The 26,328-nt window shown below is 46.8% G+C and overlaps 3 protein-coding genes across 3 annotated transcripts; 2 read left to right on the forward strand and 1 right to left on the reverse strand.

Moving 5' to 3' along the window:
* The first annotated feature begins 449 nt into the window (after nucleotides 1–449).
* Nucleotides 450–7,197, forward strand: LOC136661037 (sialic acid-binding Ig-like lectin 5). The gene is made up of 8 exons (XM_066638057.1): nucleotides 450–487; nucleotides 1,142–1,254; nucleotides 1,419–1,790; nucleotides 2,554–2,649; nucleotides 4,446–4,496; nucleotides 4,792–5,046; nucleotides 6,020–6,310; nucleotides 7,133–7,197. The coding sequence occupies exons 1-8, from the start codon at nucleotides 450–452 to the stop codon at nucleotides 7,195–7,197; spliced, it is 1,281 nt and encodes a 426-aa protein (XP_066494154.1).
* A 2,436-nt stretch (nucleotides 7,198–9,633) lies between these two features.
* LOC136661038 (probable G-protein coupled receptor 33) lies at nucleotides 9,634–10,773 on the reverse strand. Its single transcript, XM_066638058.1, has one exon. The coding sequence runs from the start codon at nucleotides 10,771–10,773 to the stop codon at nucleotides 9,634–9,636; it is 1,140 nt and encodes a 379-aa protein (XP_066494155.1).
* Nucleotides 10,774–23,329: 12,556 nt separating this feature from the next.
* Nucleotides 23,330–25,943, forward strand: LOC136661039 (sialic acid-binding Ig-like lectin 13). The gene is made up of 3 exons (XM_066638059.1): nucleotides 23,330–23,378; nucleotides 23,752–24,120; nucleotides 25,639–25,943. The coding sequence occupies exons 1-3, from the start codon at nucleotides 23,330–23,332 to the stop codon at nucleotides 25,941–25,943; spliced, it is 723 nt and encodes a 240-aa protein (XP_066494156.1).
* Nucleotides 25,944–26,328: the final 385 nt, after the last annotated feature.

A 26,328-nucleotide genomic window follows, 5' to 3' on the forward strand; every position in this document is an offset into this window, starting at 1 on the left:
TGTCAGTTCCCTAATGTGTCATAACACCACCTCATTGGCTCTCAGAGCAATCAGTCTCATTGGTCAGTTTGAGTAAAGAAAATCCACTTCTTGTGACATAAGGCAGTTGTGTTTTCCTTTTCTGATTATTTGGCTATAACTTTTGATAGAACACAGATAATTCAACACGGTTTGTTTCAGTATATTCTGCATTAAATTACCATTCTAATCATATATACCAGAGGTTCCCAAACTCTCCAGGAGAGTTTGGGCCATTGTAAGTTCTTGTGAGGAAGGGAAGGAGATGGTGATGTTCCTGCAGTCACATCAGCTCTGGGGACATGAGGGCTAATTTTAGACTTGGTCATCTCATGAGAAGGAAGGACTCTTTAGAAAAGACCCTGATGCTGGGAAAAACTGAAGGCAAAAGGAGAAGGGGATGGCAGAGGATGAGATGGTTAGATAGTGTCATGGAGGCAATGAACGTGAATTTGGGCACACTGCGGAAGTTAGTGGTAGACAGGGGGGCCTGGCGTGCTGTGGTTCAGGGGGTCACGAAGAGTCGGACATGACTTAACGACTGAACAACAACAAAAAAAAAGTCCCGCAAATGCACTGGGGGGGGGGGAGAAGCCTGAGGGGCCCTCGGCAAGCCCCAGTACCGGTGCATGTATGGACTGCTTTTCAGTAAGAGTTTACCAAGAGCTCTGCATAGCTGAAAAAATGAAAACCCTGTCCCAGATGATTTTAAAAAATGGACAAAAAAGAGACACCAGCAAACATCCCCTGGCAAAGATGAGATGAATGGGACAAAAATGCAATCGCTCTTGAAAACGATTTGGTGGATTTGCCCCAAATCACCCTGATTCTTCAGCTGTCTTTCTCAGCTGGCTAAAGGTTAATCTAGGGCATGGCAGCGGGTGCATCTTGAGACCCTGACTCCTTAAGGTCAAGCCCCACCATGACATTAGATTTTTCTCTCCATTTTCAAGGGTTGGCAGTCTAGTGACGTCAGGCCCTGCCATAGAAATCCCAGGTTTTGGCACGCATGTGGCCCAGCAACCCTCACTGATGCCTTACCAAAGCTGGCCACTGTCTGGCAGCCCAGTTTCCCTCTGGGGAGTCCGCCTCTAACTGCTTACTTTTCCTCCTCCTTTCCTAGGATCCTGTGGCTGACGTCAGAGTTAAAGAGTGTCTGCAGTCCCAAGAAGAAGATGGGCAAGCCCCTGGCCACCTTGGTCCTAGGACTGATCTCCATGTCCCAGCTTTGGGAGGGTGAGGAGGAGGCTGGGAGGGGCCAACCTCTGGGAACAAGGTGGAGCCCACCCTGGAAGGTTGTTCTGCTCAATCTGTCCCAGTCATGGGGGGTGTGATGGGTTGAAGAATGGGAATCTCTCACTGGCTGGGTGGCTGAGTCTTTTGTCTTCTCCTTTGTGCAGGTGTGCAGTGCAACGGATTGGAGCTGCATGCCCCTAATTCTGTGTCAGTACAGAAGGGGCTCTGTGTCGCCATCCCCTGCAGTTTCACTTACTCACATCCATCCTTCACTAACGCAGATACACTGAATGGGTACTGGTATGAGTCTGGCAAGCAACATGCATGGAATCCTGCATTTGCCACTAATGATGGAAGCAAGGAGATAGCGCAGGATGCTCGTGGCCGCTTCCGTCTGTCCGACAAACTGGAGGAAGGCAACTGCTCCCTCTTCATCACTGACGCCCAAGAAAGCGACCAAAAGGCATATTACTTCAGAATAGAGAAAGGGAGAGGGAGATACAGTTTCCCAAATAAAATATCTGTGACAGTGACAGGTGAGTGCCTGAAAGGATGCCTGCTGCCTGTTGAAGCCCCTCCCCCCCGGTCATCTGATCAGGTCTCCATGCTTGGAAATATCATGCGCTCCTCTGATTGTACTGACACGGGTTGGAGCCAAGGAATCATGTGATTGAATGGTCACCCCCTTTCTTTAAAAGAATAAGTACTGTACCCACCTCTGCTCCTCCCCCACCCCCCACACACTCCCAGGAAAAACAGGCAGGAGAAGCTGCTGTGACCTTATTTGCTAACGGCAGGTGGTGATTTTAACAGGGGGCTCTCTGGGTAGCAACCGGGGACCTCGCATGGAGGCAATATCTTGCACGGTGTCAGAGTTGCACACAACCTACAGCCAACTGTTGTCATGGCTGGCAGCTGCTGTGAGTTTAAAATCAAGCATCCAGGGGTGGGCGGAAGAGGGGACAGGGAACTGGATCCATTCTTCTGTTCTGGGATGGGAAAGCCAACTTGGTGCCTCCAACCCAATGGGGCAAAGTATGGTTGGTGGAAAGAGAAGATGGGGTTGGGTGAGGACACAGTATGGTGACTCCGGTCTTCTCTTCACAGCGAAACCGGAACCAAAAATACAGATACCAGGAGAGCTGCGAGCAGGACAGCCAGTGAACCTGACCTGCACAGCTGCGAGTTGCCCTTGGAAGCCCCCCCAAATCTCCTGGGAATTTGCAAGAAATATATCTGGGATCTTGTCGAATGGCACTAACACATTGAGCTTAGTGTCCACTTTTGCACCCTCGGCAGCAGACAACAACCAAACCCTCACCTGCAGAGTCACCTGCAGCTCAGAATCTGCTAGTCCTGTGATCCGTGAGGAACGGATCTATTTGAATGTCAAGTGTGAGTGGCTTCCTGTATCCCTCCTGACACCTGTCCTCTTGGGGACAACCTGGCTGGGAGGTTTCCCAATGCTTAATATCTTAATATCTGGAGCAGCTGGTTCTGAACTGTGTTTGCTGGGGGGGGGGGGAATGCGACGGCACACAAATTCTAGCTTGGGTGCTTAGAACAGTTGTGAGTGGTATGGATCATCTCCTTTCATCAGAGGTCAGTTTCCCTCCCCAGTCTGGCTATTGACCCCAGACCCCTTCCCCTCTTGCAGTGGGAAAAGAGCAAAACTATCACTGACTCTCCAATTCTTAGTTCACAATCATTGATTCTTACAAACGGCCTGGAATATCCAGGTCAAATCTTAGGAGGGTTTAATGCAAGACATAAAGATGAGATGTCTGTGCTGTGTTCCTTGAGGAGCTTCTGGGACTTTCAGTCCACCCAGAATGCCTGGTCTCAGCTGCTGAGTGGGGCTGGTCCATCGAACTAAGCACCGCTGTTGATGCTCCAGCTGCAGGGACTGCCCAGTCCCTTCCAAGCTCCGTTCATGGGGCTGGTCATGACCTTTAAAGTCCTGAATGACCTGGGCCCAGAGAGCTTCAAAATGAACCCCACACGCACCTGCTGGCACTCTCAGGTCATCTGGAATGTTCTACTGTCAGAGGTGTGTTGGGAGGGCTTTGGGAGGGAGCTTTCTCTGCAGTAGCACCCAGGCAGTGGAACTCCCTGCCCAAGAGAGCCGCCTGGCCCCATCTGTGTCTTATTTTTGCCGCCAGCTGAAGACCTTCTTATCCGAGGCTGCTTTTGGTCTGTCCTGATGTTCCTGTCCTTTTAGTTTGTTGCTTTGTTGAACTGTTAATATTGTGGATACATAGTAGAGAATGCTGTGTCCTGCTGTGTATGTAGGAAAAGAAGGGTATAGATACTGGTGCTAAAAAAAACCGTGGATCTCAGTTTGGCTTTGGGGGCCGAGTTTGTCATTGCCCTGGAGAAGAAGGAGACGGCAGTGGGTTACTGACTGAAAGCAGCACAGCCGGGTCTGGTTCTGCTGAAAAACCCAGGCCAGGCTCTTGGAATTCTGCACTTCTGGCACTAGTCATTCTGTGCCCTTATCAGGCATTCCTGAAGGGTTCGGGAAGACATGACCTCCCCATGGTGGGATGGTCTTCCAAAGAGCCTGTGCCACCTGAAAGGAATTCCGAGTGTCCCACCATAGCTGTCTGTTTCTTGGCTCTCAGGAGCCAGTGGATGAAGGAAGCCCAATGCTGTCTTCTGATCAAGCAAGGCCATGCCCATTCCACGTAAACAGCAGCTGCCCTCGGGTTTCTGTAGCCACTAGAGGCAGCAGAAGGGCAGAGGTGGGAGAGAGCAAGTGGCAGTCTACCTGGTTGGAAGGAAGCTGGCCTGGTGTGCCCTGGCTTAGACTCTCTGCCAAGGTGGTCAGTCATCCTCTTTTTTTCCAGGACATGTCCTCTTTTTGAGCCTTGTGTCCTGGAAAAGAACTTAAATGTCCTTTTTTTCCCCTGCCAGCAGCCCCTGCAGGCAGTACATAACCTTTTAATTAGTAAATTATATGCAATATAGTTTTAAATTTAATAAGGAGTATAGTGTTTAAATTAACCACATGAAATCAAATATGAATGCTTTCAGCTTTTATTTTGTCATGTCCTACATTTTTCTTGGATGTTCTACATTGTAGGGTCCCTTGTCCTCTTTTGTGGCTATGACGTCTGGTCACCCTGTCCCCAAAGTCTGCTGAAACTCTGCTGAAGGGATCACTGATAAGGTCTTTACTTGTTTTACAGATCCACCTCAAAGGCCACGGATCAGTGGGAAACTGATACACAAAAGTGGAGGTAAGTTTTCAGTGTACAGCCACAGAATTGCACAGGCCATTTGCTAGCTCCTGAATCCACAACCACTTGAAACAAAGAGCGATGTGTCATCAGGAGCATTGCACTGGAGGTGTGGCAGACCTGCATTCAGCTACTCCCACCTCTGTTGTGGATTGGTAGTGTGCCCTTGGGCGGCTCGCACACTCTCTGCCTCAGTTGATGATCTATAAAATGGGCTTGATGACACCCAGAGGATTGTGGGCCGGGGCAACGCCAACATTTGCAAGTTTCTCATTGTGCCTTTGGAATCTTGCAGGAGAAAAGAACCTTACAGGTCTCTCCCAGACTGAAGCACAGGAAGGTGATTCTCTCCAGTTGCGCTGTGAAGCGGAGGGCAACCCCTTGCCTGGTGTGACTTGGGTGCACAGATCGCATTCCAAGCCCGAGCAGTCTCCATCTGAGAATCCACTGACACTTCTTAGTGTGAAGCAGCAGGACATGGGCGGATACACTTGCCGGGCACAGAACACGGAGGGCTCCAGCGAGACAACTTTCCAAGTCTACATGGCATGTAAGCATCACCAACGTGGGTCCACCCAGAGGGTTAAGGGTGGCACATCCTGTCTATTGAGGCAGATCCAGCTTCACTGTGAAATGAGCTTGGGATCTGCTCCCATGACTTGGGGTCGGAGATACTGGGGCCCACCACTCCCCTTTCCTCCACATTCCTTCTGCCACTCTGTTCCCCACTTTTCCAGTCCAGAGAGCAGGAGGAACAAAAGACTGGCATACCCCAAGGAATGGAGGGGGGCAGTGATTGGCATGATGCCTCAGACACCAGGAGAACTTGGGCTGCTGGGAGGCTGGGCCCAAACCTTTGCAGGCTGCAGTGGGTCAGGTGCTAGCCATGTGGGCCTCCAGTTGTCCCACCTCAGCCCCTTGCTACCATTCAACATTCTGCCACCCAAATCATGCACCTCTCTCCTTGCTCTGATCACACCACGTCCCTCTTTAAACCTGGCTTCCCATCTACTCCCAGATCCAGCACTTATTCCTGGTCCTTCCCTTCAAAGCTGGCCAAGGCTGCCTTGCCCTGGGCCACCCTATCCAGCATCCTTTATTCTGCTGGCTGCACCATCCTCAGCTGCCCAAAGTTCTCCTGCTGCTCTCTCCCTTCTTCTTTGCCTTCCTCCCAGGTCACCCTAGGATGCCATCTGCCTCTCTCCCTTCAAATCCCTCCACAAGATCCACCTTTTCATGACCCCCTTCATTCCCCAAAGCCTTCAGCACATCACTTACATCACAAAGCCTAAATACTGTATGTGTACAGGAAATAATCACATACTCTTGCCTCATTTATCCTGCACTGCTCCCCTCTGTCATCTCCCTTCCACACAGATCGCAAGCACCTTGGGGCAGAGACCTGTATTCCGTGGTAAAGCACTATACATGATGATGACACAGAAATTGAAGAACTGAAACAGCTGCAGAGTAGGAAGGGGCAATGATCCTGACTCTGGTCATTCTGGTCTGCCCTTTCTCAGACAGCCCAAAGGTATGCAGTCAGTCGAACACCAGCTGCTGGAAGGAGGGCGACGGATTCAGGTGCAACTGCTCCATCTGCTCCTACCCGAGGCCTGAGATTCAGTGGGTGGTGGATGGGGAGATCATGGAGGGATCAAACAAGGAAATGGAGGTCACTTCCTGGTATAAGACGGACGAAGCCACCAGCACCCTGCTCTTCAAGGAGGCCCAGGATGGACGCCACTCAGTTCTCTGCAGAGGAAACAGCTCCAGTGGGGAAACTTCCGTGAATATCGTCTTCTATAGTTTGAGTAAGTCTTTGGAATGTCCATCAGTCATTTGGGTATTGTATTTATCTATCTATTTATTTATTTATTTATTTACCATATTTCCATCCCATCTTTGGAATCTCAGTGAGGGCAGGGGGGCTCATCCACTAAGAAGATTACGGGGCTGGGGCACCTTCCTTACGAGGAAAGGCTACGGCGTTTGGGCCTCTTCAGCCTTGAAAAGAGACGCCTGAGGGCAGACATGATTGAGACATACAAAGTTATGCAGGGGATGGACAGAGTGGATAGGGAGATGCCCTTTACATGCTCACAAAACACCAGAACCAGGGGACATCCACTAAAATTGAGTGTTGGGAGGGTTAGGACAGACAAAAGAAAATATTTCTTTACTCAGCATGTGTTTGGTCTGTGGAACTCCTTGCCACAGGATGTGGTGACGGCATCTGACCTGGACACCTTTAAAAGGGGATTGGACAAGTTTCTGGAGGAAAAATCCATTACGGGTTACAAGCCATGATGTGTATGCACAACCTCCTGATTTTAGAAATGGGCTATGTCAGAATGCCAGATGCAGGGGAGGGCACCAGGATGAGGTCTCTTGTTATCTGGTGTGCTCCCTGGGGCATTTGGTGGGCCGCTGTGAGATGCAGGAAGCTGGACTAGATGGGCCTATGGCCTGATCCCGTGGGGCTGTTCTTATGTTCAAACACGGCACAGGCCTGTGCTTTGACAAGAGCTCAGGTGGGGCACCCGTCACCCACCCCAGGCCATGCCACCCAGGGTGGACTGCACCCCCAGCACCACTTGCTATGCTAGTGTTCCAACCTTCTTTTATTGTTGCAGAAGCCAGGATCCTCACTGAGAGCACAGTTGTTCCGTTCCTACTAGGCCTGTCCCTGATCAAGTAAGTCTTTCTCTTTCTGGTTTCAGCAACTGCCCTGGTATCCATTTTTGCTGAAAATCAGGACAGAGTGAGGCTGGCTGGCTGGCTGGCTGGCTGGCTAGCTAGCTAGCTAGATAGGAAGGAAGGAAGGAAGGAAGGAAGGGAGGGAGGGAGGGAGGAAGGAAGGAAGTGACCAGATGCACCATAGCCCTCTATGAGCATGCTGTCCAATGGCTCCTTCCTCCACCAGCTGGCTGATGGTGTTCTTCTCTTGACATTTTCTTACAGGGTCTTGTTTTGTTTCTCAATATTTTCCTGCATCCTTTGGTTTTCAAATCGGAGGAACCTGCCAGTGATGGGAGTTGAAACTAGCAAATGACAGGGGTGGCTGTAGATGTACCCACCGCATTTCTTTAGTCCATGGAAGACAATGGGCTTCACACTCGACAATGCTCTCCTGAGGGTCTTCCACCCTAGGAACCTTCTGCAATCAGCTCTAGGTGGAAAGCAAAGGGTGGTTTCACATATGACATAGCGCTACGTCAGCACCATAGAGCAGCTCCCATCCTTGCAAAGAAAGGCCTCTGTTGACTGGAAAGGGAGCCCCACAGAAAGGTGGGATAGAAACCCCTTAAAACAAAATACATACATGCTCTGTGTATGGAGTGGAATGAGTCCTGGACCTGAGTCTATTTCAGGTTTCCAACTCTGACTCAAGAATTTCTTTCCATGCGATGAAATGTTGGGAATTCCTGGGTGTCCTGCTCAGATCTCCAGGATGGGCTTTCAGGGGTCCCCTGGAGAGGGATGCTGATTTCTGGAGACTCCGGGTCAATCCTAGAGAGTTGGCAACCCTGTCTTGGTTGTTCTTGGGCCAAACACATTGTTTCTTAGCCTGGCTTATCTCAAAGGGATGTTGTAAGGAAAAAAATAGGGGGGGGGGAACATCCTCTATTTATTGCTCTGATTTCCTTGGAGGAAGCAGTGAAATTTAAATGTAACAGATCACCAACCAGTGCTGCTGGTTTTGTGTTTTAATGATAAGAATGTTTCTATATATATAACACAGGACCCAATCCTATCCAAATTTCCAGCTGTAGTGCAGCCTTGATGTAGGGTAAGAAACATTCCATTATGTCGAGGAGGCCTCCATGACTGCCCCACCACCAGCACAGGACATAGTTCATGCCTTGTGGGCACAGTTGCATCAGCACTGTTTCGGGGGCATGCACACTTTCCTGGGAGTAAACCCCATTGACTATAATGGGACTTACTTCTGAGTAGGCATGCCTAGGCTTGGGCTCTGTGTCTGCATCTGCGGACACTATATCATCTACCAGATACACTTTTAAAGCTATTTAATTCATAATTTTAAAGTAAATTTTGAATAAAAAACGCATAACACTGCTTTCTGCACTTCTAATTTTGGAAAACACCAAAATACCCCACCCCCCTCAAAAAAATAAAACTGTTTTCTCCCATTTCTGAGAATGAGTCTTTTTTTTCCCTTCAATGTCAGTTTGTCCAAAAATACATGAAATGCGAAGTTATCTTCATACCAAAACAATTAGCCTTGAAAATTTGAGACCAGAGGTTCCCAATCCGGGGTGTCAGGGAAGCCCTGCCTCTACCCCTTACTGGGCAGGGCAATGGAGACTAGCAACAGCACTACCATGATTGCACCACTGCCAGGAACACAAGGGCCTTTTCTAACTTGCCAGGAGTTTCTATGACCTTCTAGAGGGTGCAGGAAGCCCTCAGACTCCTCTGCAAGCCTTGCTGCCCCTCCAAAGAGTTGCTGATCACGATTGTACTTTACCTTTGCTGGGATAAAAATAAGCAATTTCATACAAAGTTATAGCATGGAGACAGAAATGAGCAGCTCTAGCAGGCCACATCACCTAACATTTACCATATGATCACGACTGTGACCCACTTCCGGTTTTTGGATAAAAACCGGAAGTGGGACCCAAGAAGTCTGAAGGTGTGAGGAGGCACATAGCGGGGTCCACAGGCTCCCCACACCCTCTGGAAGGCAATAGCGACCCCTGGTAAGTTTGGAAAAAGCCTTTCTGTCCTCGGTGATGGTGCGATTGTGGAAGCACTGTTGCCATCCCCTACCCCGCAAGCATTTACAGCGACCCAGACACTCCCAGAGAGTTTGGGAACCACTCTTTCAGACAAATATCCATTTAAATGTCATCAACCATGATCAGTGCATTTGTCACAGCTTTCACAACCCAAGCATTCTGGCAACATCTTCAGAAGGTTCTTAAATTGCTGGTGTGGAGGTTGGGTTAAAACCCACAGAGTTTATTTTTCATAGACTGGAGACTGAACACTCAACCATGTAACTCCATATGACTTCACAGGAAAAGACTCAATGGATGGTGTAGGAGGAACTGCCTGATCTCTGTTCCTCCCCAAATGATTTCTTGAAGGAGGCTGCAGATCACCCATTTCAGGGGGGGGGCATCTCCAAGCTGCTGTTGTGGTTGATCTGGTCTTCCTCCCCAGTATTGGTTTTGTCCCCAGACATGTTGGCTGCATCCACAAAACCTTTCTTAAGCAGAGCCACAACGGATGTCTTGAAGACCTGCTGGAACTTCTCCCCAACAAAGACGTAGAGAATGGGAGTGAAACAGAAATTGAAACAGGCTGCCACAGCCATGACTGACCACATCACTTGCTTTAGCATCTCAGGGACTCCGGTAATCAACAGGGAAGCATAGTAGAGGTGGTAGGGCACATAGCAGAGGAAGAAAGATGCTACAGCAGCCACAAGGACTTTGAAAGGCTTCCCAGTCCTCACCAAGTTTTTCTTCTTCATTTCTTTAAACATCCAATAGTAGCAGCTTGTGATCATGACACAGGGAATCAGGAAAGACAGGAGGAACCGAACCACAAAGAAAGCGAGGTGAACTTTGGCCCCATCCCAGGAACTGAACAAGGCATAATTATTGACACACTTGATGTGGCCTTCCACCTCTTGGGTCTCCCGGAAAGCCAGGTAGGGAGCACTCAAGATTAAGGAAACAAGCCACACTCCTAGGACCAGTCTCTGTGCCCGGGGAATGGTGCGGTTGTACTGGGACCAGACAGGGTGGTATGTAAGGAGGTAGCGGTCCAGGCTGATGATGGTGAGGAGAAAGACATTGGTGAACATGGCCAGAGAACCAAAGGTGTTGATCAGCTTGCACATCACCGTGCCAAAGACCCACTGAAATCCTTGGAAGCTGTGGACAGCAAAAACGGGCAGGAGCAAGCAAAAGATTAAGTAGGCAAGTATCAGGTGGGAGAACCAAAGGGTGTTGACCGTCCTCTTCATCTTCAATCCCAGCACCCAGAGGAAGAGCCCATTTGTGGCTGCCCCCACCAGGAAGGACATCAAAATCAAGAAGCCTACTGTGAGGTTTGAGGGGGATTTAGCTATGGGGGCATGGCTGACATTCATTCCTGTGGCTGAGGCATTCTCCGGGAGCACAGCCATGTCGCCTTTGTGCACAAGGCCCTGGAGGAAGGATGGAAAGAAGACCCAATTAGAGGCAGAGGATGTGACATGGGAGTGTGTAAGTGTGATGGCCGGGGCCAGACCTGGCATTTGTCCTCCACCTTGTATGGTCTCCTAATCCTGGGGAGCTGCCTGCTTTTTATTTAGCTGAAGCAAGAACTTGGGCACAACCCAAGAGCCTCAGGTGCTGCTGATATTATAAGGATTGGATATTATAAGGATTGGACAACCAGGTTCATCCTCCCCACCTCTGGCCCTGTCCAGACTTCATGTGTGGCAATTATGCTGCACCTGCAGTACAACTCCTTCTCCCTAATGTTAAGGACATATCTCTCTCTCTCTCTCTCTCTCTCTCTCTCTCTCTCTCTCTCTCTCACACACACACACACACACACACACACACACACCAGCCTAATCAATGTCAGCTGCATACAGCCTGTTAAGATGGGGAGAACCCTGGCAATAGCCCGGGCACATCTATCGTTGGCTAACCAGTATCCTTTGGCCAGTTAGCACCAAGCACCCTTGAAATAATCTCACACTAATTTAGCTCAACTCTCACTCTTAAATTTCGACACCGGCTCATCACGATGCCACTCTGTGACCCCACTTATCCAGCACCTCTTGCTTTGCTTCGGTTTCACCTTGTATGCTTTATCTTAGAAAATAAAGGACTCTTGTACCTTGACCTCTCCAGTCCTTAAAAGAACCTCCAACCTGTGGCAAGGGTTGTAGGCTGGCCCAAAGCAGAAACAATCAGCAAGATGAGGCTTTGTGAAAACCAGCACAGAGTTTAGTTAGGACCGGGCCATAAGAAAGATTAAAAAATAGAACTTTTTTAAACAAAAAAAATCAGTTTCAGCCAAGATAGTCTATAATTACCTGTGAGATTTGGCTCTGATATTTTTCTCCTTCAGGAAGGTCCTTCTTTCAGTCTGATTCAGAAGAAATGCACAAAAAGAATATCTCTCCGAACCCTTCCTACAACCCCCCCCAAAACACATTGTCGTATATTTTGTGGCATAAAACATTTTTTCTTCCTGCTGCAGAGTGTGTTTTTAAATCAACACCTTCTTTACCCACATCCGCAAATATCAGCAAGTATCGGCCAAAAGAGCGAATTTACCACTAGTCCTCAGAGGTAGTGATCACTCAGTTCCTATTTGTTACATTACAGGGGTGGTCAAACTTGCTTAGTATAAGAGCCACATACGATAAACTGCAGATTTTTGACAGCCAAATATTGAAGAAGCGTTTAAATTCTTAAATCTATTTAAGCACCAGGAACATTAAACATACCTTGTAATCCAGTGGATTCACAGTTGAAACCCAGTGAATAATTATAAAGCGAAAATGTCTTATTTACCTTTAATATTACCAGGGTTGCAAAAAGGAGCTCAGCCAATACATTTCCGAGAGCCGCATGATATAGGTGAAAGAGCAACACGTGACTCGCAAGCTGTGGTTTGGCCACCTCTGGGATGTTAAAAGTTGCCTTTTGCATCCTGTTGTGTGGCTGTTCGGGGAAGAATCCTCCTTGTTAAGAACTGTACTTTGAAATAATGTTAGGCCATCTCAAAAGATCTCCCACATGCCCTTCAAAACCACACCGGCAGGTCAAATGCTCTTTGGCTTTCTTTGGACCCTGGGTGCAGCAAACGCGGGTCAGATCTGCAGGAAAGTCCTTGACATGCTACTGTAAGTGGGTCACCGCTGTGGCTTAATTGTTACTCCTCTGAAAGCCAGATTGTGCAGAGAGGCCAAAGAAACAGAAGCAGAAGGCTGGCCCAGTGGCGTAGCTAAGGGAGCGCAGTGGGTAGCAGTCGCACCAGGCATCAAGCTTTAGGGGTGCAACAAGCTGAGCTTGACACTAGTGACCAAAATTGCGAAAATCTTGGTATGTATGAATAAGACCATCATGTTATATATCATTGGAAAGGTAATTTGATGCTGAATGCAGTGAAACAAACAGCACTGGAATATCTGTTTTCTAACAAAAGTTATGGCCAATTAACCAGAAAATGAAAACACGACTTGTGAAACAAAAAGTGGATCTGCTTAACTCCAAACTGACCTATGAGACTGTTTGTTCTGAGTGCCAGTGAGATTTTATTATGATACAGCATGGAACCAATAACATTGTATTAATTTGCTTAATTAAATTTGTCACTTCTGGTTGTGACATCACTTCCGGGGCAACATTTTGCGTTTGGCACCAGGCTACACGATCATTAGCTACACCACTGGGCCAGGCTAGCTAAACGCATGCACGGATGGAGTCATTGTTCTGTTGTCTATGTGGATACAGATAGACTGAAGCTCCCCACAGCTGCTGTGTCTCCACACTGGGGAAAGCTGCCCCAGTTACGCTTCCTCCTAGGATGCAGCTGTCAAAGCCAAGGACTTATAAGCTGTGTCAAGGGAGACCTGGTGACATCCCTAGAGGCAGAGGAGTGAAGGGCTAGAAAGAAGAAAAATGAAGATCAACTGAGATGAGACAGGAGCCAGATCCTCTCATAAGGATCTAGCCTTCAGTTCGCTCTCCTAGTTTCCTTATCTTTTTTTAATATCATCCTTGATATCCGGAAAGAAATTATTTATTTATTTACAAGTATTAATAACTCCCCCAAACGATGCTCAAACTTTATCTCTCTATATCTACACACACTTGCAAACTGCAGGAGGCGAACTCTTTGCAGGGCAATTAGCAGCTATCTGATTTTTGAATCGCCGCAGGGCTCGAGGTTATTAGTTAACGGATCTTTCCATCGCTCGTATTTTCATTGGAGGCTCTGCTCAGTTGCTATGGGACCCAACAAAAATTGGGTCATGGACCACCAGTGGGTTTGGGAACCACTGGGTTAGATGGTTCTGCTTATCGTGGGGTATGATCAACCCATTGAAGTTTTAAGGGTAATTAGTTTCACGGAACTTTACTGACTGAGACCAAAGGAACAGTCCATTGCTCACACTTAGTTGGTTTGCCCTGATTCCATTCTCTTGTCCTTGCTGGCTTGCACGCCTTCCTTTGGTTTGCTTAGCTGGGACACCTCAAGCCTTTTGCGTTGCACTGATTGAGGAATTTCCTGGTAAAGTCAGATAGCTGCAAAGCAGCAGCTTTTCCGGATTGTAGCTCACGCATGTGTTTCCTCCAAGGGTTGCATCAAGAGCCTTGGTCTGGCTGCTGTGGAGATGAGAGCTTCATCATCTGCCTCCCAGCCTGATGTGTGTGACTCTCAGCCCCTGCTGAGATGAGCTGAACCCCAAGAAGTCTATGCCTGGGACATCAAGCTGGTGAGTGCCTGAGACTATTCGTGCCTGTCCCTTTCCCCAATCAGGGAACTGTTTCTGGCAAACAAACGAAAGTCCTTTCTGGGACTGATTCATATCTAAAGAGTGGTTGGGAGAGTGGAGGAGTAGCCAAATGTATGGCTAATGGTAGACTCCTAAGAATGCTTGCTAGGGAGATTGTTCCATTGAATGTGATGTGGTTTACCTATGTGTAAACAGGCACTCGGTCCATGTTTTAAATCAGGTTCAGGAGATTAAGGGATCCTGCTGATTGATTTTAGTTTTAAATTCTTTTTTCATATCATCTTTTAACTCTTATTTTTGCATTCTGCTCTTCTTGCTCTTGCACAAGGCTGTTTATGTGGGTTTCCTCTCCCAATACAAGGGTATTTGGGTCCTGGACAATTGGGTCCCAGTCAAATGAGTCCTAGTCATTAGTGTCCCTGGGCATTCACATCTGACTTTTTGGTTTCCCAGTGATTTGCATCCCACTATAACTGGGCAGCAAGTCTCATATTATGTATCCTAAGCCTCTTATCTCACCCTTGAACCCCCTATGTTTGTGCTTTAAAAATAAAAAAAGTACATCCAATATAAATATACATACATTGGATCATCTCTGGATCTCAAAAAGGCAAATGTCCAATACCGGGACAGATTTGCCCAGGACGCAATGGTCTTGTCACTTCCTCTCCCCTATTTCATCCTCATAGTTATCCTATAAGGTAGGTAAGGCTAATTGGGTAAGAGGCACTTTTTCAAGTGGGTGCTCCTTTTTTTAGCAGGGGGAGAGTAACTGGCCCACCTCACCCCAGCACTGTCTGTTCTAGTGGCTGTCTGCTGGTATTCCCTGGCATCTTTTTAGATTGTGAGCCCTTTTGGGACAGGGAGCCATTTAGTTATTTGATTTTTCTCTGTAAACCGCTTTGTGAACTTTTAGTTGAAAAGCGGTATATAAATACTGTTAATAAATAATAAGGCTGAGATGATTATGCTTGGCCCAAGGTCAGCTTCATGGCCCAAAGGAGATTTGAACCCAGATCCCAAGAGTCCTAGTCTGGCACTCTTAATTTTTACATCACACTGGCTCTTGCTCAGCTGCAGGGCTGGCCTGCCTGTGAGATAAAGTGAAATTGCTACTTTGGGGGGCAGGTGGGGGGGATGAGAAAACTGGCAGGACTGCTGCACAAACCTGCACAAATCACACTATTCTTTATTACATAGAATGTTGATATGCCTTTCAAGAAGAAACATTTGACAATGGGTTTGCAGTAAGAATTATTGCCAGAGCAAAATAATTACCAGAGCAATAAGAAGATGGGGCTTCTAATCTGAACAAAGGGATGTAGGCAACTTGTATATTGTATTGGCAACCTTCAGTCTCGAAAGACTATGGTATCGCGCTCTGAAAGGTGGTTCTGGCACAGCGTCTAGTGTGGCTGAAAAGGCCAATCCGGGAGTGACAATCCCTTCCACACCGGGAGCAAGTGCAGTCTGTCCCTGGTCTGTCTCCCTGGCTATGGGCCTTCCTTCTTTGCCTCTTAGCCTCAGACTGTTGGCCAAGTGTCTCTTCAAACTGGGAAAGGCCATGCTGCACAGCCTGCCTCCAAGCGGGCCGCTCAGAGGCCAGGGTTTCCCACTTGTTGAGGTCCATCCCTAAGGCCTTCAGATCCCTCTTGCAGATGTCCTTGTATCGCAGCTGTGGTCTACCTGTAGGGCGCTTTCCTTGCAAGAGTTCTCCATAGAGGAGATCCTTTGGGATCCGGCCATCATCCATTCTCACGACATGACCAAGCCAACGCAGGCATCTCTGTTTCAGCAGTGAATACATGCTAGGGATTCCAGCACGTTCCAGGACTGTGTTGTTTGGAACTTTGTCCTGCCAGGTGATGCCGAGGATGCGTCGGAGGCAGCGCATGTGGAAAGCGCTCAGTTTCCTCTCCTGTTGTGAGCGAAGAGTCCATGACTCGCTGCAGTACAGAAGTGTACTCAGGACGCAAGCTCTGTAGACCTGGGTCTTGGTATGTTCCGTCAGCTTCTTGTTGGACCAGACTCTCTTTGTGAGTCTGGAAAACGTGGTAGCTGCTTTACCGATGCGCTTGTTTAGCTCGGTATCGAGAGAATGAGTGTCGGAGATCGTTGAGCCAAGGTACACAAAGTCATGGACAACCTCCAGTTCATGCTCAGAGATTGTAATGCAGGGAGGTGAGTCCACATCCTGAACCATGACCCGTGTTTTCTTCAGGCTGATTGTCAGTCCAAAATTTTAGCAGTCCTCGTTTTAGTCCTCGTTTTAGCAAGGCCTGCCAAGATGTAGGCAACAGACTTTGGAAAAAGACTCTCTACTGGGATGAAGAAGGATAGTTATTTTTCCCCTTCTAAACCAACCAAAGGAGCCTGCTTCATTAGCAGAAATTACTCAGCATGTCGTTGGTCTGTGGAACTCCTTGCCACAAGATGTGGTGATGGCGTCTGGCCTGGACGCCTTTAAAAGAGGACTGGACAAGTTTCTGGAGGAAAAATCCATTATGGATTACAAGCCATGATGTATATGTGCAACCTCCTGATTTTAGAAATGGACTATGTCAGAATGCCAATGCAAGGGAGGGCACCAGGATGAGGTCTCTTGTTTTCTGGTATGCTCCCTGGGGCATTTGGTGGATCGCTGTGAGATACAGGAAGCTGGACTAGATGGGCCTATGGCCTGATCCAGTGGGGCTGTTCTTGTGTTCTTATGTTCTTATCTACATAGCAGCTGAGAAACTATAATCAAGATGGGGACTGCAGTGGGGGGGTAAAGGGTTAAGCCCCCTTCTCCATGCCCCACCTAGTCAGGTCCTGGATTTCATTGCTCTCTCTCCCTGCTGTAATTCATCTGTCAGAAAATCAAACCTGCAAGCCCCAGTCCCAAAGATCTGTGCACAGTCTAGTCCAGCCTGAAGATGCCTTTGAAAACTGGGCAAATCCAAGGAGGGACAAGCTCATCTCCAGCCCTGAGCCACAACCACTAGTGCAACCTTCATGTGCAAAGACAGTCTATGAGATGCTAGGGAGAAAGGGCTGAGAACGAAAGCTGGAGCCTTCCCACTTTCTTTCTCCTCGGGTGTCCTAATCATCATATTTGCATATTTGCTCACATTTCCTGCCCCCCTAGACAGGAAGTCCTTCAATGTTCTTCTTAGTTTGTTCCATCCTATTTTGAGGTTGCGCCATAGTTAAGCAAGACTGTTATGGACACAGGGCATCCTGGAGCAAATGCCAAGGGGGCTCAATGCCGCCGCCCCGCCCCCCCCCCCCCCCGCAGGCCCAGCGCCACTGATGTCTGCACTGCTTTCATTCCCTTTACACTTGTTCCCCTTTTCCTTCAGTTGAGAAAGGATGATGATGCAAATATAGTGTTTGGGGGAAATTGCAGCTTTCTTGCCCAATCACATGAGTAGGAAGCTGCCGTACCCTCCATCAGATCATTGGTCCATGAAATGCTCTGCTAATTACCTGTCTATACTTGAGTATAAGGGCACAATCCTAACCCATTTTCCCACACTGACATAAGGGCAATGCAACTTCGAGGTAAGAGAACAAACATTGCCATACCTTGAGGAGGCCTCTGTATCTGCTGCCCAACTGCAGGCTGCAGCACATGCCCTATTGGCACAGCAATGCCAGTGCTGGAAAGTTGGTCAGGATTGCGCCCCATGTCGATCTTGTAGATAAGTCGAGGGCCAAGTTTAGAGTCAAAACTCTAGACATTTCCTATGACCCATGGAGAAGTCTGAAGGAGGTTATTGCCACCGTGGAGGCAATACCGACAAAGCTACACCAATGGAATTTCCATTCCACACAGGTTTATTCCCTCCCTTCCACTTGCTGCAACCAAACCTGACGCTACTTAGACCTGCAGTCTTCTTCCCTTCCTTCAACCTATTGAAGCTGGCATAGCTTGAGTAGCATCTATTTCGAAATTAACTCTGGTTGGGCTCAGTGACGTAGCATGTGTTCCCAGCACCTGGGGCAAGGCAAATACTGAACCCCCTAACCCGGGGACCATTGTAATTAAAGTAAAATGAATTTAATGCTAGTATATGCAAATTCATTTAAAATCACCTGGTTTTAATTTGTGCAAATTTTTCCATAACAGTATTGAAATCTACATTGAAATCTCTGTCAATTGACAGTATTATTCAGTCCTCAGTTCACTGTAGATCTCTGATATATTTTGATTAATTTAAGTTTTGAGAAACTTCTTTCGCAACCGGCAGTTGAAACAGTGATAGTTAAAAAGATTCTTAATGTCAGAACAAAGTTAGACTCTCTTGCGAAAAATGTGGGCCATGAACTCTCAATGGACAGATGGGAGAAACTATGGATAAAACAGATAAAATGTACTCTGAATGTTAACATTAAGGAAAATATATATAAGATGATTTATCTGTGGTACATGACACCAAGTAAATTAGCCAAAATGTATGCAAGTATGTCCAATAGTTTTTGGAAATGTAAGAAACAAGAGGGAGCCTTTTACCACATGTGGTGGACGTGTTGAAAAGTATAAAAAAATATTGGTTAAAAATTCATGCACAGATACAGTTGATCTTAAAAACAAATGTACAGTTGAAACTAGAAGTATTTTTATTATATATGACAGATGAATATGTGGAAAGAAAAAATGAAGTTTTATTTTTGCACATGATAAGTGCTGCCGGAATACTCTGTGCTCAATATTGGAAGACTATAAACATACCCTCGTCAGAAGAATGGTGGACAAAACTTATGAACTTTGCAGAGATGGACAAACTCACAACTTTACTTAAAGAGAACTCAACAAAAAACTTCTTGAAAAATTGGAAACCAATTATGGACTTTTTGAAACAAAGAGAAAATAATAATTTAATGTATTATGGATTTGAAGATTAGTTTTAAAGGATTAGATAATTAAATAGACTAACATTTGTTAATGTTTTGACTTTATATATATAAAATATAAGTAGTTAGAATTTTTTGGCTTCGCTCTTGCTGTACCATTAGAGTATTTATTTATGTATTTTATGTTTATTATAGTTTATTATAGTTGTTTATTGTTCTTTTTTCAATGTAAATGTGTCATGTTTGACAAACTAAATTTAAAAAAACAATCTTTTCTAGGCTTAAGCGCCCCAACACTGTAGCCTTTCCTCATAAGGGAGGTGCCCCAGCCCAGAAATCCAGGTGTGGCCTTACCATCGATTTGTACAACAGCATCATAATATTAGTCATCTTGTTCTCAATTCCTTTTCTAATAATCCCAAGCATAGAATTGGCCTTCATCACCAGGACAACCCCCCCTGTGGCCCCTTCCCACACTATGCCACTGCATCGACTGATATGCCACGGTCAAATAAAACATATCTAATATTCGCCTACTGCTGTGGTAGGCATTCTCAAAGGATGATATTACAACAAGTAGCTGTTCCAACAATCCAGTATAACTGATGTACTGAACTTAAAGTCTCAAGTACCTATTGCTCTACCTCAGTTCTTAAAGTCCTGAATATTTATATTTTTGAGCGCTGGTAACCAAGAGTGGTTTACACTCAATGTCTCCTCTCTCCTATTCATGTTGTTCTGATGTGCATAAATATAAATGCTCTCTATAAATGCTCTTGTGATAATGGCTGGTAGTGGACGATGCCTGTGATAGCTTAAAATCCATTCTGTGCCCATTCTCAACTCCATGGAATTCAAGCTGAAATTGGCCATTGCAAGGCATGGAGTTGAGACTGAGTACAGAATGGATTTTATACTCACTTGTTTTTCTTCCTCCTCCTTCCTTTCTCCTAGGGTTTTGTGGCTGACATCAGATCTGCCAAGTGACTGAAGTCCCAAAGAGGAGAGAGAGGAGAAGATGGGCCATCCCCTGGGCATCTTGGTCATGGCACTGATCTCAGTGTCCCAGATTTGGGAAGGTGAGGAGGAAATTGGGAGGAAGAAAGCTCTGGGAATAGGGCAGAGCCTACGCTGGAAGGCTGTTCTGCCCAGTCTCTCCCAATCATGATGTGAGGTGAAGAATGGGATCTTTCACTGGGTGGCTGAGTTACATAAGAACATAAGAAGAGCCCCACTGGATCAGGCCAAAGAACCATCTAGTCCAGCTTCCTGTATCTCACAGAGGCCCACCAGATGCCTCAGGGAGCACACAAAACAAGAGACCTGCATCCTGGTGCCCTCCTTTCCATCTGGCATTCTGAGGTAGCCTGAAATCAAGTGGTTGCACATACCCATCATGGCTTGTAACCTGTGATGGACATTTCCTCTAGAAATTTGTGCAATCCCATTTTAAAGGCATCGAGACCAGATGCCATCATCACATCCTGTGACAAGGAGTTCCACAGATTAGTGACGTTCTGGGAAAAGAAATATTTAAAAGGAGATGAGAACCACTTGGAGAAGTAAGAGACAGAGAACTTCTAGGTTCGGTCAGGGAAAGGGGAAAACAGGACGTTCCAGGCTCTGAATAAAACCATGATGTAGTCCATTACCACACGTTCATGCGACTGGTATTTTGTGAAAAATGCATTGTGCTGCCAAGTTTCAGGCTACTGTTGGCCACTCCCAAGATAAACCAAGCTACAATCTTGCTTCCACATCTTCTCTCCTGTCCTCACTCCATTTCCATGTCATCAGCTCTCATTTTTCCCTCTCTAATAAGAACATAAGAACATAAGAAGAGCCCCACTGGATCAGGCCACAGGCTCATCTAGTCCAGCTTCCTGTATCTCACAGCGGCCCACCAAATGCCCCAGGGAGCACACCAGATAACAAGAAACCTGCATCCTGGTGCCCTCCCTTGCATCTGGCATTCTGACATAGCCCATTTCTAAAATCAGGAGGTTGTACATACACATCATGGCTTGTAACTTGTAATGGATTTTTCCTCCAGAAACTTGTCCAATCCCCTTTTAAAGGCATCCAGGCCAGACGCCATCACCACATCCTGTGGCAAAGAGTTCCATAGACCGACCACATGCTGAGTAAAGAAATATTTTCTTTTGTCTAACTCTCCCAACACTCAATTTTAGTGGATGTCCCCTGGTTCTGGTGTTATGTGAGAGTGTAAAGAGCATCTCTCCATCCACTCTGTACTTCCCATGCATAATTTTGTATGTCTCAATCAAGTTCCCCCCTCAGTTACCTCTTTTCTAGGCTGAAGAGGCCCAAACGCCGTAGCCTTTCCTCATAAGGAAGGTGCCCCAGCCCCGTAATCATCTTAGTCGCTCTCTTTTGCACCTTTTCCATTTCCACTATGTCTTTTTTGAGATGCAGCGACCAGAACTGGACACAATACTCCAGGTGTGGCCTTATCATCGATTTGTACAACGGCATTATAATACTAGCCGTTTTGTTCTCAATACCCTTCCTAATGATCCCAAGCATAGAATTGGCCTTCTTCACTGCCGCCGCACATTGGGTCAACACTTTCATCGACCTGTCCACCACCATCCCAAGATCTCTCTCCTGATCTGTCACAGACAGCTCAGAACCCATATATATATTCGCCTATATTCACCACCCCCACTCACCTATATTTCCCCCCTGCTCTTTTCGGGCACACATTTGCCTTCTCTGTGCCCACCCACCACAAAGGAACAAATTACGTCATTCCATTTCCTGCCTCCACAGAGCTGGCAATTCAAATTTTATGAGTGACTTCTCAGCTGCATTGAAATGCAAAATCCCAAAAGTGCCAAACCTCCTGCCATTCAGAGCTTGAGGACATGGATCCCCACCCTTCACACAACCTGGAGCCCCTTCCTTTCTCTGTTTTAAGATTACACTCTCTATAACTGCACACCAGATCCAGGAGCTTTAACTTCTAACTATCCCTTCTCTTTCCTACTCCCCTGCTCCTAGGAGTATGCCTCCCACGTGATTTCAGTCTACTCACCAAGAAATAACTGTCTGGGTTTCGGGTTGATGCAAAAGAGAAAGAGTCCAAGGGTAATGAAAAATTAAAATGCTGGTGGACTAGGCAGATATAGCACTTCCCTTATTCTCGATTCTTTGAAATGGGGTTCCTAAAATGGCTCTGCACCCTGTGCGTGTATATTCAGAAGGAAGCCTTGCTGTGTTTATAGGGGCAAAGATAACATCTTATCTTTGGAGCTAGAGGGTGGGGCTAGAGTTGTGTACAGTCTTTAGATTGCAGAACTTGCTTGTTGGTGGAAAGGCCGTCTTTACGCTACACAGACTCATGACATACCCTCCAGTAGGACACGAGTCAAGGATTTTTTTTACACTAAATGAGACACATCTTTATTGTGCATTCAAATGCATTACAACAGGTGCTAACTCTCTTACCACTTCACTTATTTTCCTTTTAAAGAAAGAAACATTTTTTTTTAAAGGGAATTGATAACACAGCCCAACACCAATTTGCTTCCTTAACCAACACTTTAACACAGGCCAACACCAACATTTTGCTTCCTTAAACATTACACCAATTCCTGGGTATATTTGGGTTGCTGATTCCAAAAATGGCATCCGTTTTGCCCTATCACGTCTAGTTTTGGAGACACGGTATAACCTCTTTAGTGAATGGTTCAAGCAGCTTCCTCATGAGGAAGCCTACACCATGGCTTCCTCATGAGGAAGCTGCTTGAACCATTCACTAGTGAGACTATACTGTATCTCCAAAACTAGATATGATAGGGCAAAACGGATGCCGTTTTTGGAATTGGCACCCCAAATTCATATCAAACCACCATAAAGTTTGGGAGAAACTTCTCTGACCCTCAGTTTTGTAGGCCTGTGTAATCAAAGCTTCTGTATCTCCTTCAAGAATTATTGTTGGCAACCTTCAGTCTCGAAAGACTATGGTATCGTGCTCTGAATGGTGGTTCTGGAACAGCGTCTAGTGTGGCTGAAAAGGCCAATTCGGGAGAGACAATCCCTTCCACACCGGGAGCAAGTGCAGTCTGACCCTGGTCTGTCTCCCTGGCTGTGGGCCTTCCTTCTTTGCCTCTTAGCCTCAGACTGCTGGCAAAGTGTATCTTCAAACTGGGAAAGGCCATGCTGCACAGCCTGCCTCCAAGCGGGCCGCTCAGAGGCCAGGGTTTCCCACCTGTTGAGGTCCACTCCTAAGGCCTTCAGATCCCTCTTGCAGATGTCCTTGTATCGCAGCTGTGGTCTACCTGTAGGGCGCTTTCCCTGCACAAGTTCTCCATAGAGGAGATCCTTTGGGATCCGGCCATCATCCATTCTCAGGACATGACCGAGCCAACGCAGGCGTCTCTGTTTCAGCAGTGCATACACGCTGGGGATTCCAGCACGTTCCAGGACTGTGTTGTTCAGAACTTTGTCCTGCCAGGTGATGCCGAGGATGCGTCGGAGGCAGCACATGTGGAAAGCGTTCAGTTTCCTCTCCTGTTGTGAGCGAAGAGTCCATGACTCTTCCTTCAAGTTTCTATTCCTTCAAGAATAGAAACTGATATTGGGATAATTCGGAGATGTTTGCTTTCTCCATGTCTAAGGTGAAGACCAGGATGTACTGATGGCATCTGGCCAAGATGCCTTTAAAAGGGGATTGGATAGATTGTTGAGGGAAAGTCCATCACAGGTTATCTCCCCCCCTTCCCCCCCAATGCTACCTAATTCTGTGATTTGTTGGTTACCACCCCCTCACCTGATGTTTCCCTTGATGTTCTCTCATGTTTCTGGTGTTGTGTGAGAGGGAAAAGAACAGTCCTCTATCTACCCTATCCACCCCCCCCCCAATAGTTCCTTGTCTTCTCCTTCGTGCAGGTGTGCAGTGCAATGAATTTAAGCTGTATGCCCCTGACGCTATGTCAGTACCGAAGGGGCTCTGTGTTGCCATCCCCTGCTATTTCAAGTACCCAGAATCACATCGCAACTTCAGTGGCCCACTGTATGGGTACTGGTATGAAAAAGGCAGAAATCCTAACAGGGATCCTGCGCTTGCCACTAATGATGGGAACAAACCGTTAGTGCCGGATGCTCGTGTCCGCTTTTATCTGTCAGACAAGCTGGAGGAAGGCAACTGCTCTCTCTTCGTCACTGATGTCCAACAAAGTGACCAAAAGGATTATTTCTTCAGAATGCAGAAAGGGCATGGATACAATTATTTTCCCTCCACATCTGTAAGAGTGACAGGTGAGTGCCTAAAAGTATGCCTGCTGCCTTTTGAAGGTCCTCTCCCTGGTGTGGTCATCATGCTCCGAAATATCATGCTCCTCGGATTGTACTGCCACAGATCGGAGCTGAGGGATCATGTGTTTTGAATGGTCACCCCCTTTCTTTTACAAAAATAAATATCCACCTCCCTGCAAATAGAAAAGGAACACTTCAGGAAAGGGGCTTGATCAGAGCCCTTCTCTCAGACATGCTAGCTTTTGACGTGCGGGGAGATCTTGTCATGGGAGGTCATTTGGACAAGGAGCTTTCAACCTTCATTCTGAGTTGCTATCGTTTTAGGAAGGCTGCGTCAAGCAATATTTGTGGGTGTTTTATTTCAGCTTTTATTCTCAGATTGAGGCTCCTTTAAAACCTCTGAAAAACAGTGCTCCAAATTCACTTCTGTACTGGCAGGCACAGCAGTGCCTCCTCCTTTTCCCGGGAACCTAAAAGTGAACGCTTACAAGCGGACCCTCAAATTATATTGAATGCATCTTTTTTTAGCTTATTTATGTACTGCCCTTCCTCCAAGGAGCACAAGGCAGTATGCGTGGTCCCTCCTTTTATCCTCACAACAACAACCTTGTAAGATAGGCTAGACTGAGCAATACTGACAGGCAAAAAAGTCACCCAGGAATCTGTATGATTGAATAGAGATTTGAGCCCAACTTTCCTTGTCCTAGTCTAAGAGTCTAACCACTACTCCACACTGCACCTCCTAGTACAGGCGTGTATCACTTGACAACCTTCCGCTTAATGACAGACCACATATACAACGGGGGGCCATATATGTTGCGCATATACAAATCAACAAAGAGACTCTTAATAAGGCAGTCAGGTCTCCCATAGCCTGCAGCAGAGTGTCTGTTTACTCAACAAAGAGGCTTTCAATGCAAAGAAGAGGTAATCTGTCTCCAGTGACCTGTGCAGCCAGCAACTGTCTGGCAGGGAATGTCTGTCCACAACAAAGGCACTAGAATGTTCACTTAATGACCGAATCGCATAACAATGAGGATAGGAGAACATATCTCTGTCGTTAAGTGGCACACACCTGTATATAAAATAACTGTGTATGAAAAAATAACAGAATCAAAGTGGAGTTAAGAAATCAGGAGACATAATAATAATAATAATAAAACTTTATTTTTATCCCGCCCTTCTCCCTAACGGGACCCATTTCCCTAACGGGAGACATTTCCACTGTTTGAGTGCCAAAGTCAGGTGGTGACTTTAGTGGGCTCTCCAAGTTGGGCACCCTGTTTATTGATCCACTATGTTGCGTAGCCTCAGAGTCATACACAACTGTTGTCATTGCTGGCAAATGCTGCCAGCTTTAAAACAAGCATTGTGGGGTGGGGACAGAGAACTGGTTCATTCCTCTATTCTGGGGTGGAAAGGCCAGCTTGGTGCCCCCAACCCAATGGGGCAAAGTACAGCTGACTGGAAGATGGGGCTGGGTGCGGTTGCAATATGCTGACGCCAGTTCTCTCTTCACAGAGACACCAAAGCCAGAAATACAGATACTGGGAAAGCTGCAGGCAGGACAGCCAGTGAGCTTGACCTGCACAGTTGCGAGTTGCCCTTGGAAATCCCCCCAAATCTCCTGGGAATTTACACGAAGAATATCCGGGACCTTGAGTTCATTGTCAGATGGTACCAAGCTGTCCAATGTTGTGCCCAACTTTGTACCCTTGGCGGCAGACAACGGCCAATTCCTCACCTGCAAAGTCACCTACGGCTCAGGATCTGCTAGTCTTGTGATCAGTGAAAAAAGGATCCACTTGAATGTCAGCTGTGAGTGACTTTCTCTATCCCTCCTAAAGTCTGTCCTCTTGGGGCCAACCTGGCTAGGAGGTTTCCAAATGCTAATCTTAATATCCGGAGCAGATGGAACTGAACAGAATTTGCAAGGAGGACTTTTAAGTGCGTAGAACAGCTGTGAGCCATGTGGTCCATCTCCTTGCCAGGCCCTCACCCCCAGTCCGGCCATGGACCCCTTCCTCTCTTGTTATTGTGGGAAGAGCAAAACAACTGGTAATATCCCAGTTCTTAGCAGACAATTATTTATCATAATGGTAGGGATGGGAACTAGAGTCAGGTGACTCTAGTCTGAGTCGCAAAAGCATGTGTTTTTTCCTGACTCGTGTACACGCGAGTCAGGCATGTCAACGGCTCTGGCACTGACTC

This window comes from Tiliqua scincoides, chromosome 10 (genome assembly GCF_035046505.1).
Source record: "Tiliqua scincoides isolate rTilSci1 chromosome 10, rTilSci1.hap2, whole genome shotgun sequence".
NCBI lineage: Eukaryota > Metazoa > Chordata > Lepidosauria > Squamata > Scincidae > Tiliqua > Tiliqua scincoides.